Source organism: Vigna unguiculata, chromosome 1 (genome assembly GCF_004118075.2).
Source record: "Vigna unguiculata cultivar IT97K-499-35 chromosome 1, ASM411807v1, whole genome shotgun sequence".
Lineage (NCBI taxonomy): Eukaryota > Viridiplantae > Streptophyta > Magnoliopsida > Fabales > Fabaceae > Vigna > Vigna unguiculata.
This window is the reverse complement of record NC_040279.1, coordinates 33,024,211-33,042,017: the sequence shown is the minus strand read 5'-3', so window position 1 is coordinate 33,042,017 and position 17,807 is coordinate 33,024,211. Positions and strand designations below refer to the sequence as shown.

The following is a 17,807-nucleotide window of genomic DNA, read 5'->3' as shown; positions in this document are numbered from 1 at the left end:
AATTATAAGTGAAATTTGTAAGAAATGAAAATAAATTATTATTGATAAGAACATGAAAGAAGGATTCATTATAGAATATTTTAAATATGGAATAACTAAATCTTTAGGTGAGAAGACTTTCAACTACTTATAAAATGTTTCGATTCTGATCCAAGTTCGTCTGGCAGCCATCGTTTAGGAATAACCACTGCATTCCCGAGATATTGTCCACTTTGAAGCATTTTAGCTCCGTCACGGTTTTGTCTTTAAAATGCGTCTCGGAGGGTGGAAGGAGGTAGGAGTATTTAAATTTCACTTGACCTCGACTTCTAAGCGATGTGAGACTTATTGGGTGTACCGGAACAAGCTCCCAGTTGAAACATAAAACAATGCAGGTTATCCTTTTATTTACATATGTTGTTCATGATATAATTTTGCAATTGAAGTTTACATATATGAGTTTAGGAGTGTATCTGTGTGGGTTAAAGTATTAGTGACAAGTGTAATTTAAAAATAAAGAAAACAAGTTTTAGAAGTTAAAAAAAATTTAATTAATATTTTGTTTTTTATATTTACACATATGATTCATTTTGATCTATATTTTTTAAAATCTAATTCAATCTCAATTTTGTTAAATAAAGTAAATTTAATCTTTAATTATATTAATGTTAATATCATTTGAATACGCCACTTGCCAAAATTTAAAATCTTAATTTTGTTTTATTATATATACCGATAATAACTTAAAATTTTAATTTCATTTTCTTAATTTCACCCGGTATAAGAAGGTGGAGGAATAAAATAGAGAAAAGTGATGGAAAATGATAAAAGGTAAAGAAAAATGAAAGAGACAAAAAAAATCAGGAAAGAAGAAGAATAAAGATTTTAAGATAGATAATGAATGAAATTTTGATAAGTGACACTTTAAAATAAGGTTGACATCAATTTAATTGAAAAATCGAATTAACTCTATTTAAGAAATATTAAAATTCAATTAAATAAAAAAATTATAAGAACTAAAATAAATCACAAATCTAAATATAAAGAATACAGTAAAATTTTATAAAATAAGAAACACCTCTTCCATTTAAAGTATATACAACATTTACTATGGCTGTCTAGTTAAAAGAAAACAAAGTTTTTCACGTTGTTTTGCGCGTTTATTAAGGTGTTCTGTATGAAATACTTACGTTAAGATTGAATAGATATTTCAAAGACTTTAAAAATTGACCTATTTTTTACACTTTCCTTATCATTATTATTATTTTTTTATATTTTTTATTTTCTCCACACATTAATCAATAACTATGACTATTGTACTCAAAGTCATCCTTCATTTCATAGTTCCCGTTATGAAATATTAGTTTTAAGATTATGAAACACACCTCAAGAAATATTCAATTTATGTAAATCTAGATTAAATATTCTCATTTTTTTAATTATTCATGTTATAAATTATTCTACACCTTTCTATATTTTTAACAGCTCATAATAATAATAAATAGGAGAAAGAATTAAATAAATTAAAAGAACGAAAACTTCAGAAGGGAAGGATAATATATTTTAACTTCAATATTTTTAATTTAATTAATTTTATGTTAAATTTTAAAGAAGAAAAATAGAAATAGAAATAAACAATCTAAAGAATATGACACTGGAAAAAGAGTTGATAGAGTAATAGATTATTAATGACTTAATTAGTAATGTTATATCCATCTTTCATGAATTTCATTTTCTCTCTATCACAGTCTTCGTTTTGGTCCTAAACCTAGGTTGGTATCACAAATCCCTACGGCTCTAAGATCCAACGGTGTAGGTGGAGAGATCTGATGGCATGAAAGGGCAGAAAAAAACAAAACCCACGTAGTTCCATTAATTAGAGTTTCCTCCCCGAAAAGTGTTGGAAATTGCAGGGGGAGGCCCAAAAGATGGGAATTCCTTTTAGCGTGGTCTGGTCGGGTTAGGTCTGTCTTCGAAATGAAACAAAGACGGAGGCTCTGAAATAAAGGCATCACATTCGAGAGAAAGAGAAAGAGAGAGAAGAAGAAGAAGAAGAAAGAAGAGAGTAGTGTGTGTGTTTGTCTCTGTCTCTGTCTTCGTTCGAAACCATGAATCTCTTCTTCTCTTCCCTATAACTCCTCTCAGATTCGATCCTCTCTTCTCTTCTCCCAATTTCGCCTCCTCCCCCAAAATGACGGGATTTTCTCGCTCGCGCGATCACGCTTCTTCCTCTTCGCACAATTCCAACAGCAGGTCCATTTTCTTTCCGTCGATTCCTTTTTTCTAACGGAAATTCATTTTAATCTTGCGCCTCTTCGCAATTTTTCTTTCAATTTCTCTTCGAATCCGCGGGACGGAAGTCAGTGTCGGATTGTTTCTTTTGCTGATTTTGCCGGAGTTTTCAATTACGCCTAATTCGGTTTTGTTTCTTTGGCCTGTTATTGTGGCGGCGTGTTTGGGTTGCTTTCTGATTAGGATAGTGAAATAATAGTGTTGTTATGTTGGAGGCAGCTGAATTGAGCTTGATTCATGTGATTGATGTTCCCGAGCCTCGATTTTTGGGGCTGCTGCATGGTTTTTATGTTGGATCCTGTTCTTCTGTAGAGTGGTTTTAGGTGTTGGTTAACATCAATTCGTGGTCGCCGGCTTGGAAAGTGTCCAGAGTTTTGTTTTGTCTTCTCCAGAGGTCTGTTTGAGTCGTGTGGAGTTAGCTAGGTTTTTAGATGAGATCGTGGTATTCTGAGGTTATGATCAATATGGGCCATAGTGGTTGGGTTTTTGTTGATTATAGATGCCTGGTGGTGCGGTACTTGTTGGAGAATTTGTGCATGATTTTAATGGATGATCATGGAGAATTGGAGTTTGTTGTCGAAATTTTGTAGTTTCTGACATGTTTAGACTGTGCGTGAGCTTAGCATGGTGATCTATCATGCTACTATAAGCCGAGAATCCATACGTTTATCAATACTTGGATTTTGAAGTTTGTGTTCGTCAACTGAGGCCGAATTACAGAAATGCACTTTCCTTCTTTTAAGTTGAATTTGAAGTTACATGTTTTACTGTAAAATATTTCTCTTACCTGATGTATTGAATTTGGCCAGTGGTAGCAATGTATTCAATTTGCTCGCAAGGAGAGAGATCTCACCCCGAACAAAATACGTGGCCAAGTGGCACTGGGGTGAAGCTTCTAAGTCAAAGTCTAGTCCTTATTCTCGTCCTAAGAATGAGGTTGTGAGAGATGCAAGACGGGGTCTCCTCTCGTGGTATTTACACTACTTTAGTCCATAAGTTGTATTGGCAAAAATAAGCTTCTTGAGAATGTGAAATTTTGTTTTCAAGAAGAGTCTATTTTGGGGGGCTAACATCTCTGACAATGATTATCAGGGTCGAGGCTGAGTCATTGCGGCATTTGTCAGCTAAGTATTGTCCCTTATTGCCTCCTCCTCGGTCTACTATTGCAGCTGCATTTAGTTCCGATGGCAAGGTTCTTGCCTCTACACAGTAAGTTTTAACGGGCTGATCACCTCTTTGCTAATTTTAATTTAAGAACTTTTAAGATTGAATCTGATCTTGTTATGAGCCATGTGCAGTGGTGACCATACAGTGAAGATAATTGATTGTGAAACTGGAAGATGCTTAAAGGTGTTAGTTGGCCATAGGAGAACGCCTTGGGCGGTAAGTTTCAAATATGTCTGCATGCCATTTGCCTTGATTTCCTGTGTTTTTTGTTTAATCTTTCTTTTGTAGTATCTTTCGGTAATGATTGTGGTTTATGGAAGGAATCTTTCATGCATGAAGTTTGATGAGATGCACTTTTCTCTGAAGAAGTGACAATTTAATGAAATTGAGTTAATAAAGTTCTCGTTGATATTCAATTAGGTGATATCCCGCCATTCAATTTATGTAGCTATTTATTTGTTACGAAAATATTTGTGTACAACGAGTCTTTAGGCATGGGTGGGGGGAAGGATGAGCTGTTTTTTCTACTTGACTGGGCAAGTTCTAATTGAGAGACAAGGGAACTTGCATCCGGGGAAGAAAATTCTGTCCTACCAACATTGTGCAAAACAGGGCAACAATGTATTATAATTGTCTTTATTTCTCAAATACTTTATCCTTTTCATAAACACACGTCTCAAAAACTCCTAAAATGAATGGGTACAGCGGAAGTTGTACATGTACCGTTTATTCCCGTTTTACCATTTGCCACTCTGGTTTGCGCCACAAAATCCTTCCTTTCCTCCTGAATTCATTCGTCAAGACCCATGACCATTGCTTGAAGCTTAATAATATGTGAACTTTTGCCACACGCAGTGGGTTGAAAATATCATTAAGTGGTGTGAGGGTTTTAACAATTTCTATAATCAATAATGTGTATCTCATTTCCAATTCGCAAATTTTAATTAGCAAAAGGAATACGAGACTGGGGGTTCCACTCCACTTTATTTGCCAATAAATGGTGGAAGTGTCATTTCCAATACATTACGCCCTTTTGTCTAAAATTGTAGCTTGTGTAACCCAACCAAGTGTAACTATTGCAATCCTCCGTCTCTCCTGTTGGAAATATTCTTGTGTTTCATGATGCACTCCCCGCCCCCAATTGTTTTTAACTATGTGCTAATCATACCCGAAATTTGAACTTTGTGCTAATGGTACAGGTTAGGTTCCATCCATTGCATCCACATATACTTGCGAGTGGGAGCTTGGATCAAGAAGTTCGTTTATGGGATGCCAACACATCAGAGTGCATAATATCTCATCAGTTCTGTATGTTTACTCATTGGCAATCTCTCTTACCTTTCTAAATTATTCTTTAACTGTTACTAAATATGTTCTTTGTTCCTTTATTTTGTATAATGGTTTCTCTCTCTGATGAATTCAGTGGGTGTTTTTTTCTCACAGACCGCCCCATTGCATCTATTGCTTTTCATGCCAAAGGTGAAATAATTGCTGTTGCATCTGGCCACAAGGTACTATTTTTTCTCCCATGTTTTTATATCTTATAGATGAACTGTTGTGTTTTGATCTCACATTTTGGAGTCTGTTTTTCGCACCACTTTGTAAAATTCTGTCTCAGTTGTACATATGGCACCACAGCAAAAGAGGTGAAGCATCCTCTCCTATATTTGTGTTGAAGACAAAGCGCTCACTTCGGGCTGTGCATTTTCACCCACATGCCGCACCATATCTTTTAACTGCGGAGGTGAATGTTTTTGGTTGTATATGTCCATGCTATTCAGAATATTACTTTTTGGATTTTTCTTTTTGGTTAACATGCTTATATTGATGTGCAGGTCAATGATCTTGACTCTTCAGATTCCTCCATGACAGAGGCAACATCTCTTGGCTATTTACAATATTCTCCGCCTGCTGTTTTTGTCACAAATATTCAGCCTACAGAACATATTAGTTTGTCCAGCGAACTACCTTATGTGTCATTACCTTTCTTTTTCATGCCCTCATACACTCTTGATGAGTCAAGAACAGAACTACAACATTCTAGTCATGACGTGGGCTCAAGTAGCATGCAAATTGAGTCTTCTGCCGTGGTACAGTTACAAACAGATACAAGTGCAACAGAGCAATATGAGGCCACAGTGTCTCCCATGGATACATTCTCTGAGATGCCCACTAGTTCTCAAACTGGTACAGAATATCCCGCCCATACTGCTTTCTCTAATGGAATGGGAATTGGCCTCAGTAATCTCACTATGGATGGTATGGAGACTGATGAAACCAGACCTGCTGAAGGAAGCCAACATGGAAACTCTACTAATACCTATTCTTTTAATGGTGTGCTACATGGACTGTCTAGGCAAACTGCCAACCGTGGGGTTCCCTCTGAGTTGGGTCAATTTAACCAGTTTTTTCCTTCTAGTTCAAGAGATTCAAGTGCATGGGAGTTGCCTTTTCTCCAAGGATCTCTAATGAGTCAAAGTCAAGTTGGTGTTCCTTCAATGCTTCCTCACATGGGTGCTAGTCGTGACATTCTAGCTCAACAGATTGGTTCTTCCACAGTGCCATCTAATCTTTCCAGTTCTAATAATGATGCAGCAATGCCATCTTCAGCAATAACTGGCAGCATCAGCATACCAGGTTCTTCAACGAGATCAGGTTTACGGAATCATTTTTCACAATCCCGTCAACCTGTATCTGAATCCGGCAATCTTGCTGTTTCTATTAATAATCCACATGATGGATCCGATATCCAAACGATAATGAGTCGAATTCAATCAGAACTTGCCGCTACATCAGTGGCTGCTGCAGAGTTGCCTTGCACTGTGAAGTTAAGAGTGTGGTCACATGACATAAAAAATCCTTGTGTCCCACTTAATGCCGACAGATGTCGTCTAACCATACCACATGCTGTCCTCTGCAGGTACCTTCTGATCTTATTATATCTCGTGGTTGAAATAGTGTAATTCTTTCGTGTCAATTGTCATTTTAGAAAATTTAGTTTGTGTTTTTCATTTTTCCCGGTGAATGATTATGAACTCACTATTTGTCACTAATAGTAATGGTGTTATACTTAATTTAGTCATAAATATGTTCATTTGGCATTCTTACCTCAGAGATTGAATTCAAATTGTATCCTAATAGTTAACTGTGCTTATATTTTTATTTTCAACTCACAGTTGTATTTTTTCCCTTTGCAGCGAGATGGGAGCTCATTTTTCACCATGTGGTAGATTTTTGGCCGCCTGCGTTGCATGTATGCTTCCTCATATAGAGGCTGATCCAGGCTTACAAACTCCAGCACACCAAGAGCCCGGTGTTGCAACATCACCAACCCGACATCCAATCTCAGCACACCAAGTTATGTATGAGTTGCGGATATATTCCCTTGAGGAGGCAACGTAAGGCTTGTTTACTTCATCTATTGCTTCCAATTGAAACTCATTCACATACTTAGTTGTTTTTTTGTTTATTTATGTTGAACAGATTTGGGTTGGTGCTTGCATCACGGGCAATTAGAGCAGCTCATTGTCTGACATCAATTCAGGTTCATTACTTTATCTTATGTTACTTTGTGTGCCCTACGATTTATGCAACTAACACACATACGCACAATTTGGTCCCTGAACAACATGTATTGCTTTGGTCTCTCAGTTTTCATATATTGAAATTGGTCCGTTGAGGATTTTTTTTTTCCCAAATTGACTATTGGTAGGGCAATCTTGTTGACAACTCGATACTTTTTTGGGCCAACCTTTATTAACTCTGAACAGAGTGCTTTCCCATTCATAATTTTATTTGTTCAAATTGTGAGGTTTAGGTGTAAAGGGAGGAAGATATATACAAGAGAATTAAGAGAATGAAACACAAATTTAAATTAATTGTGATATAATTAAAACGTGTTCATGTGTTCATGAAACCTAGAGCTTTAACCCTTATTTTCTCTAATCATATTCCTAATAAATAACTAACTAGGAAACAAATAATGATATAAGAAAATATGGCAGTCAGTCCTGAGATGATGAAATTCGGAAACCAATCCTGAAGGATGTTCTTCAATGTGACCAATATATTTTTATTACACTATCTTTCGTTTTCTGCACACATCTGTACCACTATTTTGATATTCATGTTTTATAAATTGTTTCTTCTATCCCATGCTGCCTTATTAGAGATATGTGCGCCCTTTTGAATGATACATGTTTTTAAATTTATTCTTATAATAACTTGTGCTACTGCTGTTTGGTGTGTAGTTCTCTCCTACATCTAAGCACATACTACTTGCCTATGGTCGACCTCATGGTTCTCTTCTTAAAAGTATTGTGATTGATGGAGAAACAACATTACCTATATACACAGTACTCGAGGTAAAAAGCTCTATCTCAATTTAAAATTTTCCCTGATGTGAATTGCTCTCACATGTACACGCTCTTTGTAATCTGTATAATCTTTAGGATGAATTTGCATTTGCTGGTTTTGGATCATGACATATATGCTTAAACTGTTGTCTAGACAACTGTTCAACTACTTTTATGCTTAATCTATGGGCTGGCACCAATTGTTGTCATTCATATTATCTATTCTCTTATGGTTTTGATTTGAATTTCATGTCTGTGAATTTGCTTTATTTTTCAGGTATACAGGGTGTCAGATATGGAACTTGTTAGGGTGCTTCCTAGTGCAGAAGACGGGGTCAATGTGGCATGCTTTCACCCTTTTGCTGGGGGAGGACTAGTTTACGGAACAAAGGTATGGTTTTGCTGGGGGAGACCAATGATTTATTCTTTAGCTTATATTAGTTAAGTGGTAATCTTTTGCCTGTGGTTGTAGGAAGGAAAGCTTAGGGTCCTCCAGTATGACGGTGCTCATGCAGTGAATGGCAACGGACCAAGTTACTTTCCTGAGGAGACCATCATTGGAGTCAGTCAGTGAGCAAGGTTATATATTGATTCTTTTAGGATTTATAGTTTATTTGACGACTAGGATGTAATGGGTGTTTTTTTATTTTTGTCTATATTTTGATGAGTAAAATAGTCAATGTCAGAGGAGGATTAAGGGTAGACTATGCTCATGATACAATCGCCTAAACTCTGACGTGATGATCATGCCAAAGCGACATCCTTTTTTTTGGTGGGGTGATGCAGCATGACAGTTGCACTTTTATTTTAACGAATCTTAAGCCAAATTGATTTTAAAATATGTTTTGCTTAGGTAGTTGTCAAAGTTTGCGTCTCTCGCTTGTGCTTTTGGATCAGCATTTCCCAATAACTACAAGCCAATCCTTTTTCTGCAACCATACGATATTTGGTTTTCATTCGGTAGGGTTTTTAGAGGTTAAAAGTGTACATATTGGATTTTGCGTGATTCATTGGCTTCATATGAAAAGCGTGTTGCCTATGAATATTGGAGGATTGACCCACGTTAAATGTAAAAAGGAGACAGGGTCTGTGATGAGTGGTTTCTTTGAAGTAGAGTGAACTTGGTTGGAGTAAATGTCAGAATGGTTTCCGAAGAGTTGAATGAAAATTTGTTTGATTGTTTCAAAGAATAATCATTTTGACTTTTTTGTAGTATTCGCTTGTAGGAATTACATCTCCTTATCCAACTCTTCGGAAGAGTGAATTAAGTAACATACTAGCTTTTTATTTTACAATGTCATTCCTTTACGTTAATGTGCATGTGGATCATAATTATTGACATTTAGTTTATTTATCCTTACAAATTTACTGCCTGTTTTAGGTTTACATAAATGATTGGACATGGAATTCAAAGATTTGATTCACATTACAGTGCAACTTGCATGGTAAGCCTTGTACGCCAGCCCCAGTTCTTTGGTTGCGTTTGTGGTTATGTAAAATATATATATATAAACCCATGCAAGATAAACTTTTTTATGCAAGTAGTGGATACGGAATATTTTTTGTTTCAGGATAATTATAGGGAGAGGTGGACCTCTCAAGGAGTTGAGCTTTCTCACCCTAAGATGTACTATATATTCAGAGTAGAGATTCTCTCACCTTGATTTTTAATCAACAACTCAACCAGTGAAGTTATTGAAAAAATTATTAAAGCTCAACTCTTGGGAGGTACATACTCTGATAGATTATCCTTCTTTTCACGCGCATGAGGTTTTAAAATGTATTTCTTATCCCCATGCAGCTCTCTCTGCTGATGAACTGCCCAAACATAACCATATCCAGTGCTGAGCCCATGCAACCGATGGTGGAACCTCACTCACTGCAGTACCAAATGTATATTTTTGTATTATCCATGTATGAGTATGTACTAACATTTTCCTTTGTTAACATGTTTGTATTTCTTATTTTCCTCTCCAAGTCCCCCTCCCTCCTTCAACCCATAAGTGGGAATCTCCGTTTCTACCTGTGTAACGTTAGTAGTGAAAGAAAATGTTTTTTTTTTCTTTCCTTTTCCTTCGTCCCCGGGAAATTCTCAAGCAACACGACATGCCCCACTAAATTACACCATGCGGACGCCAAACATTTAATATATCCATGTTTTGTAGGTCCTGTCCTACGAGTGTGGATCCTAGATATTTTTACATTTAAGCTTTGGGTAGATACACAGTGTCAATGTTAACAAGCTCATTTGAGTTTTTCTTTTTGAATTTTTTGAAACCTCTGTATGTAAACAAAAATAACATACTATCGAGGTCATAGGTAATTTTTCTATTCTAGGTATACCAATTCCAAATGTCGCTGTATGCATAGACTAATCTAAGTATAGACCTGTTTACTTTAAATGTTCCTGTGTGTCATATAGATCTGTTTATTTTAAAGAACCAATTGTTTGTTTTATTGTTTTTTAGATGTTCGAGAGAAACCGATTGTTCTTGAAAGTTCCTGATTTCGAAGGGAAATTCTTTGTGTAATCGTACAAGATACATAAATTTTAAAATATTAAATTTGATAAACATTAAGTTGCATTATGAAAAGGGGGGCTTGTTAGAAGTAATGATATATTATTTTCGTATGAAATTTCTCGAAGCATTGTCAAAAGGAAATGTTATGTGTTTGGACAGATTTTAAGATTCTATGAAGAAAGTATTAAATAAAAATGACAAAGTTAGTATATTTTATTTAGTATTATTTATAAAACTATCCTTTAAAAATGTAAAACAAAATAGAATAGAAATGAGTGGATAGATAGATACATACATGTCATGGGACACGCAATGGTGTGGTAATTGTGGGGCACGGCAGAAGTTGTCGTTGGTCTTCCCTCCTAAATGAGAAAAGTTTGAATTGGCTTTTGCCTCTTTAATGTGGTCGGTTTTTTGTTATATTTCATTTTCTTATTCATGAGTTGTAACATCTTTTCAAATTTCAACTCGTATCCATTATAAATTTGGTCCCTGCTTTGGGGAGTACAACAAGATAGAACGTCTAAATGCAAAAATCCAAATACATGGTTGCTAAACTGCTGAAACAAAAGATACTCGCCCTTTAAAAAAACAAGAAAGAATTGAAGGAAAAGGATGTAGCCATTATAAAGGCCCATGTGCAAGTCTTTTTCCGTAAATACAATATCTAAAAACCCTGTACTTATCTACATGTCCTGGACTCCTCCTATATTCCACTTCAAACGAAGGAAACTACATTCAAAAAATTATTTTCAGACTAGAGAAGCTATAAACGAGGCATCAATAATCATAAATATAAACAATAAACATCATTAGGTTTTAAAACATTTTATGTAATTATTCTATATCATACGTTATTTAACAATTTAAAGGAAAAACATGTTACCAAAGATAAGTTTAACAAAACTTATACATTCTTCACGTGTAACTTAAAATGGACCCTTAATATATCTTACTAATACTTTTTAACAAAAAATCTAATTCAAAGGTACACACATATTAGAAAAAATGGCAAACACAAAGGCAATAACTTGATGCGATTAAAACGCATGAATAAGAAGAAGGAAGAAAGTATGAACATGAGATAAGAGAAGTGAAGAGAAAAGAAGAAAGTGGAATTAGTCGTAGTCATCAGATGAGAAAGTATGACAGAACATAACACATCGATTCACGTGTCCAAATCATTCCCATTGTTTCTTTTCTTTAGCAAAATCAACATCCATTATTCTTGTTATTATTATTCAATTAAAATTCCATCCAAAATCGTTGACCAGTCAAAGGAACAATAAAAGCTGTCTTTTATATTTTTACACGTAGATACAGGCTTCATGCATTGACTGATATGTTTTCTCATTCTTTGACTAAAATAATTATCATCATTCATTTCACTCTCTCTCTTTCTTTCTGTCAGCCATGGCATCTCCATTCAATTCAAACAACAGCAATCAGACAACCATTTTCTATCTTTTTTTTTTTCTTCTTTTCAATGAATAATAGCAACTTGCTGAATCAATCATACAAGCTAAAATGAACCTAATTAATCATAATCATTGGTCCAAATCACTACTTAACAAGATGATGATGATGCAGCAGAAGAATTTGATTCAAATTTGTAGTACTTATCCACTGCAGCAGACACATCCCAAGTGCAACTGAGTCCTTTTGGAATGGTGACAAGGTCCCCTGCTCCAAACTCCACAAACTCTGATGACCCTTTTACGAAAGCTTTCACCTTTCCTTTCACCAAGTAGCATGTCTCTTCTGCATCAAATTTCAACTGGTACTTCCCTGGAGAACAACCCCACCTTTCATTTTTTTTTCACCCCATACAAAAGAAGTTAATTCACAGTTTTCACAGTGTGAGTGCATTCCATCATTCTAATTTAAACATCATAGCACAACAATTTTTTTACACTGAAAGCTATACATATATACAGGTTCATTATTCCTTTTCACAATACATAGCAAAAGAGAAGCAGAGAAGAAGGAAGGGCATGTACTTGGGCCAGCACTTGATATTCAACTCAGCTAGGCGTGACTGTGGAGGGTTTCTTTCAATGGTGATTCTGAGGTTTGAGTTTGAATCTGCAGCCATGGATCAAAATTTTCAAAGTGAAGCAATTGTTGAAGTTGTTTCATGCACTCTTGTGTGCTTCTGCAGAGAATACGAGAATGAAAAAGAAGGGAACATGAAGCAGTGTTTTATAAGAGGATAATAATAAGAAGACTTTATATTTATATAAGACTTTCTCACACAAAATAATAATGAAGATTTATGGTTGGTACTTGCAATTTCGAAAAGTAATATTTACCTATCACATCACGCCACGTAAATTCATAACTATTGTTTTTCAAATGTAAACCTCGTGTGATATTTGTGTCTATCGATCACATTGTATTATGTTTTTTTTCTTTAATTTTTAATTGGGTTTTATTTAATAAGGATTTTAGAATTAACCATTATAAACTTCCATTTATTTATTTTTTAGAACTATTAAAAATTGTTTCAACCCAGCAGCACATAGAATTATTGTCCAATTTATTTAAACTAGGCTTATAACACGTTTGACACGTGGCACGTGAAGTGTTACTATTAAAATTACTAATGTGATGATACGTTACCATTATTATAACAATAAATAGAGTTAAATCTAAGAACGAATAATTACTTGGTCAAACATAATTAAATCACGTAATGTATATAGTAATTAAGAGGAGTTTCTAATTGCTTCAATGCCTTAAAGAAAAAACAGTAATACTATAATTTTCTCAGTATTGAATATGCTGACTTACTATGTTTTATTTTAATTTTTTAATTTTCTATCGAGATAATTCCACATGCATTAATATAAAATCAACTTTTCAAATCAGTACCTGATTTGAATTGGAAATACCTTTTCGAAAAAATATCCTCAAAATTTAAAGTGTAGTTTTTCAAATTTTTACGTTAAAAAACTACACACTATCCTTTTCAGGATAAAGTAATTTGAAAATGACAAAAGAAAAAGTGTTCTGAATTTGTGTGAGAAATTTGACTCGAATGAATGTGACAATTCAATATAATTTTGAAAATATGCTACTCTAATTCTCTCCCTAGTTGCTGAAAACATGTTTCTTTTTTTGTTCAAAATTAATTAATCATATTATTGAGATTGAATTTTTGAACCAGTCTACCGAAAGATAAATATCTAAAATAATTATTTCCGTGATAACTTTATTACAAATATTAAAATTTCAATTTTTATTAATTATGTTGTTTTAAGAAAATGTAATTACAAATTAATCAAAACATACTTAACTTATCTCTCATTATTGATTTCAACGAATATATTATCAAATCGAGTCAACAGTCAAATATATGGATACTTCTTTTAGTTTCTTTTAAAAAAAAATATTAATTCTATACGAATATATTATTATTAAACAACATTTTGACAGCTATTTAACTATATGGTTATGTATCTAACCGATGGTCAATATATACTTTTCAGAAAAATAAAATTAAGTATGCCTGATTAAGTTATTAAAGTTATTTAATTAAAATAAGTGGGGGAATTTTATCCGTAATTATTTTTTAAGTTTGATCATTCAAAATTGATATAAAACTAATACAGATTATATATGACTATCATATAATTGTTCAAAGCCAATTAATCTTACACGTAGAAAATTGTTTATATCTTCACTGGTGTAATAAAAAATATTTGTAATAATACAAATAAAAGGGCCACACACCTCCAGAATTTTTGAAGTAATTATATCAAATATTAGAGGTGTAATTATATAAAATATTCTATAAAATAATATTTTTGAAAGACGATTTTCTATATGAGAGGATGCAAAGTGTGGTATATGTTTTCTGAACCAAGTAGAGTAGCAATGTATACAGCCAAACACGCCTCAAAAAACATAAAGGCAGAGTCGTTATATGCCCACTCAACGTAAAATATTGTTACCTCTCTAGGGATGGCAAAAATATCCGTATTCGTGGATATCCGCGGATAAAACCCGCAATGGATAGGAAATGTATATTAAAAATGAATACCCACTACCTGCGGGTACGGGTATTTTTTATACCCGCATGTTAACGGGGCGGGTACGGGTATCATAGTATCCATACCCGTGGATACCCGTACCCGCTAAACTTTAATTCACACAAATATCCTTATATATATATATATATATATATATATATATATATATATATATATTAGTAAAAACATTCTGATATATTATTTTCTAAGCTGCACATTTTATCTTTTTTTGTCTCCATTATTTCGGCTTCAAATATTGGTACGTTGTCTTCTTCCAAGTACATCCCTTGACATTCTTCTCTTTCCCTTCTTTGAAATTGGGCATATACATTAAACCCTATGTAGACAATGACGTTTATGGTATGCTTGTTGTCAAATGATGGAATCAAAATAAGAATACTTGACACGTGACATTTGAAGTTTATTATTTGATTATTTTTCAGGAATCAATCGGAAAAAGTGGACTTGTTGATCAAAACACTAATTAAAGAATTTTCATTGTGTTGAACCTTCATTTTATATTTATTTTTATAATTATTTGGACTTGTATGGACTTGAGTTTGTTTCAACTTTATTTAAAATTTATGACAGTGGTGTATTTTATTTTATTTGAATTTATGATTAAATATTAATTTTTTAAATAATTTTGTAAATACCCGCGGGTACCCGTGAATACCCGCGGATATAAAAAAAATAGACGGGTACGGGGCGAATATTTATCCAACGGGTAGGGTAGGGGGGAGCTACTATCCGTTCCCTACCCGTCCCGTTGATATCCCTACCTCTCTCAGTGTTGCTCTCCTTAGGAAACCATTATATTTTTAATTTTTATATAAATTTAAGTTAAGATTAATAATATTTACTTTTTAAAATATATAATTAATTTTTAAAATAATTATTAAATTAGATAATTGTTAAAAATAAAAGAGATTTATAGGATAATAGTTAAAATTAAATTATTTATAAATTATTTATTTTTTAAAATAATAATTAAAGATAAAATTGAAAAAATAAAATATGGACATAAAAGAGAAAATCTCTTTATATATTTATTGTTATATATATATATATATCAATTTTTTTTTATAAATATAAAAGTACATTTTTTTTTATTTTTAAAAGTTAGTTGTGAAGTAGTTAATAGATGATGAAAAGATAAGGGAATGAGGAAGATATGGAAGGTGTTTTTCATCTTATATCATTTAATTTTTTATAAAATATAAATAAGAAAAAGATAGAAGATAAACACTTTTTTAAAAATATAGAATGAAAATGATTTACAATAATGAATTATGCTTGAATACAAAGGAAAAATTCAAACAACAGCTGAACAAAAAGTGGTAACAGAAAATCGTAACAAAAAATCATAATAAAAACGTATCAGAAAATCATAATAAAAACCTATCAGAAAATCATAACAGAAAATTGAAAAAAATATATGAAGAATGTCTCTAACACTTGTCATCCATATGCATATTCACATAACATTTGTTGACTATTGAATTTGATGAGGTAAAATTGAGGAAAATGTTTGGGCAATGATGAAAATTATTGACACCAACCCATACTGTGTGAAAAATAGATAACTTATAAATTTGTGTTGTTAGGTCAGTGCCATGATTTCTTATTATCCCTCTCTTTATTCAATATTATCATTTTCGATATAACTCTTTAGGTTATGTGGTGAGCTGATAGAAGAGTCTCAACTTCATACAATTTATCAAACACCCTTTTTTCATCACATTGATGGCATTTTGTAATTTTTTATAGGCTCTCACTTATATTTTATTCTCTTTATTTAAACTTTTATTTTCAAGTTATTTCATCAATGTGGATAAATCGGGAACCTCCCATTCAAACCATCCTTTCCTCATTAAATTTTCACTTCTAAATGTAATTATTCCAACTCCTTAGCTCTCAAATAACGTTGAATATCTTTTAATTAGATATTCATACCATCTGCAAAGTATTAAAAATATAATATATGGAAATTTAATCCTTTTAGTATATTTTAAAACTTCAAAATCTAGTAATTATTTTGAAGGTACAATAAAAATATAACAAAGAAAAAATAACATATCCAAATTCTACCGAACCACCTATCACTCGAGATCCTAATTGTATTCCTTCTTTTGATTTTGAATCCATAATGTCCTCAAATCATGTCTTTCTTTCTTTTCTATTTATTGTTTTCCTAATTATGAATTCATATATTGATTTGTACGTATAGTTAAATTAATCAACTAAAATTTGAGGCCCTTTACCCTCAATCCTTTCTCCTGTATCCCAAAATCCTTCATAAATTACATTTATATCCTTACTAACCGATGTAGGTAAGATAATTAAAAAAAGTTATTACACGTTGGTCCGTTGTTTTTTTAAACCCGCACCTCCAAACTTCTCACGTTTCAAAACATAATCTCTGCCTCTTCTTTCATCTTGTCATGAACGGTGTTTTCTACTGTAACGTTTTACTGTGGTGGCTGGTTTTTTTGTGTGGTTCCTCTTTGAATCTTCTGTGGTCCTTTGCACTCGTGTCTCTTCTCTCTGCTTTCATCCTCATCAGGTACGAGTTTCCTGATTTTTTTTTTTTTTGCGTCAACATGTAAATTTTTTAATGCTATGTAATGCATATACATATTTTTGGTTGTTTGTTGATATAAGGTGTTCAATGTTTATTCCTTCTTTGACTTGTTTATATTCATGATGCATTGAAAGTTGTTGAAAAAATAAATAACTTGATTAAATACTAAATATGGACCTCCGGTTAAAAAAAAAAGGTTATAAAAAATGTACCAGATGTCGACATCTGATATTGCTCAAAATAGATGTCAAGATCCGGTTTGCATAATTTATGAATGTGGTCATCCGCAGTGTAAAACAGAAAAGAACAGATGTCAACCAGTGAATCGGATGTCGACTTCCAGTTCACTTATTGGGGGTACATAAGAAAAAACGGATGTCAGCCTGAGGAACCGGATGTCAAGATCCGATGTTGATGGAAACCACAAATGTCAATCTTTGAACTGGATGTCGATATCCAGTTCACTTTCTTTTGGGTTTTTTTTTTTTATAGTTACTTACTGTGTATTTTGGCGTTGTAAATTTTTTTTGTCTTATATGATTTTCTTAGTTTTATAAATATTCATTTATTTATTATAATCTTGTATATATTTTTACGGAAAGAATTGGGATACATTGAGAATGAATACGCATTTCACTGGGTATTGAAATCCGATGTTGATGAAAATCACGAATGTCAACAAGTGAACCAAATGTTGACATCTGTAATGGTGCAGTATCCGTAATGGAACAATTTCAGTGCATGAAAACTCAAAAAATTGTGAATCGGATGTCGACATCCGTAATGATCCAATAAACTAGCCACATCCGTAATGAAAACTCAAAAAAATTTGAATCAGATGTCGACATCCGGAATGCAATTGTTTGAATCGGAT

At 33.1% G+C, this 17,807-nt stretch overlaps 2 protein-coding genes across 6 annotated transcripts; one reads left to right on the top strand and one right to left on the bottom strand.

Moving 5' to 3' along the window:
* Positions 1 to 1,935: 1,935 nt before the first annotated feature.
* On the top strand, positions 1,936 to 10,060 carry LOC114196205. 4 transcript variants are annotated; one of them, XM_028045946.1, is made up of 17 exons: positions 1,936 to 2,232; positions 3,081 to 3,242; positions 3,364 to 3,480; positions 3,570 to 3,654; positions 4,638 to 4,746; positions 4,882 to 4,949; positions 5,057 to 5,182; positions 5,274 to 6,358; positions 6,636 to 6,836; positions 6,922 to 6,982; positions 7,689 to 7,802; positions 8,071 to 8,184; positions 8,266 to 8,372; positions 9,020 to 9,061; positions 9,175 to 9,238; positions 9,365 to 9,521; positions 9,595 to 10,060. In XM_028045946.1, the coding sequence occupies exons 1-13, from the start codon at positions 2,171 to 2,173 to the stop codon at positions 8,365 to 8,367; spliced, it is 2,406 nt and encodes an 801-aa protein (XP_027901747.1). In that variant the 5' UTR covers positions 1,936 to 2,170; the 3' UTR covers positions 8,368 to 8,372; positions 9,020 to 9,061; positions 9,175 to 9,238; positions 9,365 to 9,521; positions 9,595 to 10,060. The 4 variants fall into 4 exon arrangements, with proteins under 4 accessions (XP_027901747.1, XP_027901671.1, XP_027942683.1 ...); XM_028045870.1 differs by lacking the exon at positions 9,020 to 9,061; XM_028086882.1 differs by lacking the exon at positions 9,365 to 9,521.
* Positions 10,061 to 10,768: 708 nt separating this feature from the next.
* On the bottom strand, positions 10,769 to 12,556 carry LOC114162206. Of its 2 annotated transcripts, XM_028046129.1 has the most exons (3): positions 12,316 to 12,556; positions 11,935 to 12,120; positions 10,769 to 11,047 (listed from the first exon to the last, which is right to left on the bottom strand). In XM_028046129.1, exons 1-3 carry the CDS (start codon positions 12,408 to 12,410, stop codon positions 11,002 to 11,004), a joined length of 327 nt encoding a protein of 108 aa, XP_027901930.1. In that variant the 5' UTR covers positions 12,411 to 12,556; the 3' UTR covers positions 10,769 to 11,001. The 2 variants fall into 2 exon arrangements, with proteins under 2 accessions (XP_027901930.1, XP_027901860.1); XM_028046059.1 differs by lacking the exon at positions 10,769 to 11,047 and having other exon boundaries at positions 11,772 to 12,120; positions 12,316 to 12,548.
* Positions 12,557 to 17,807: the final 5,251 nt, after the last annotated feature.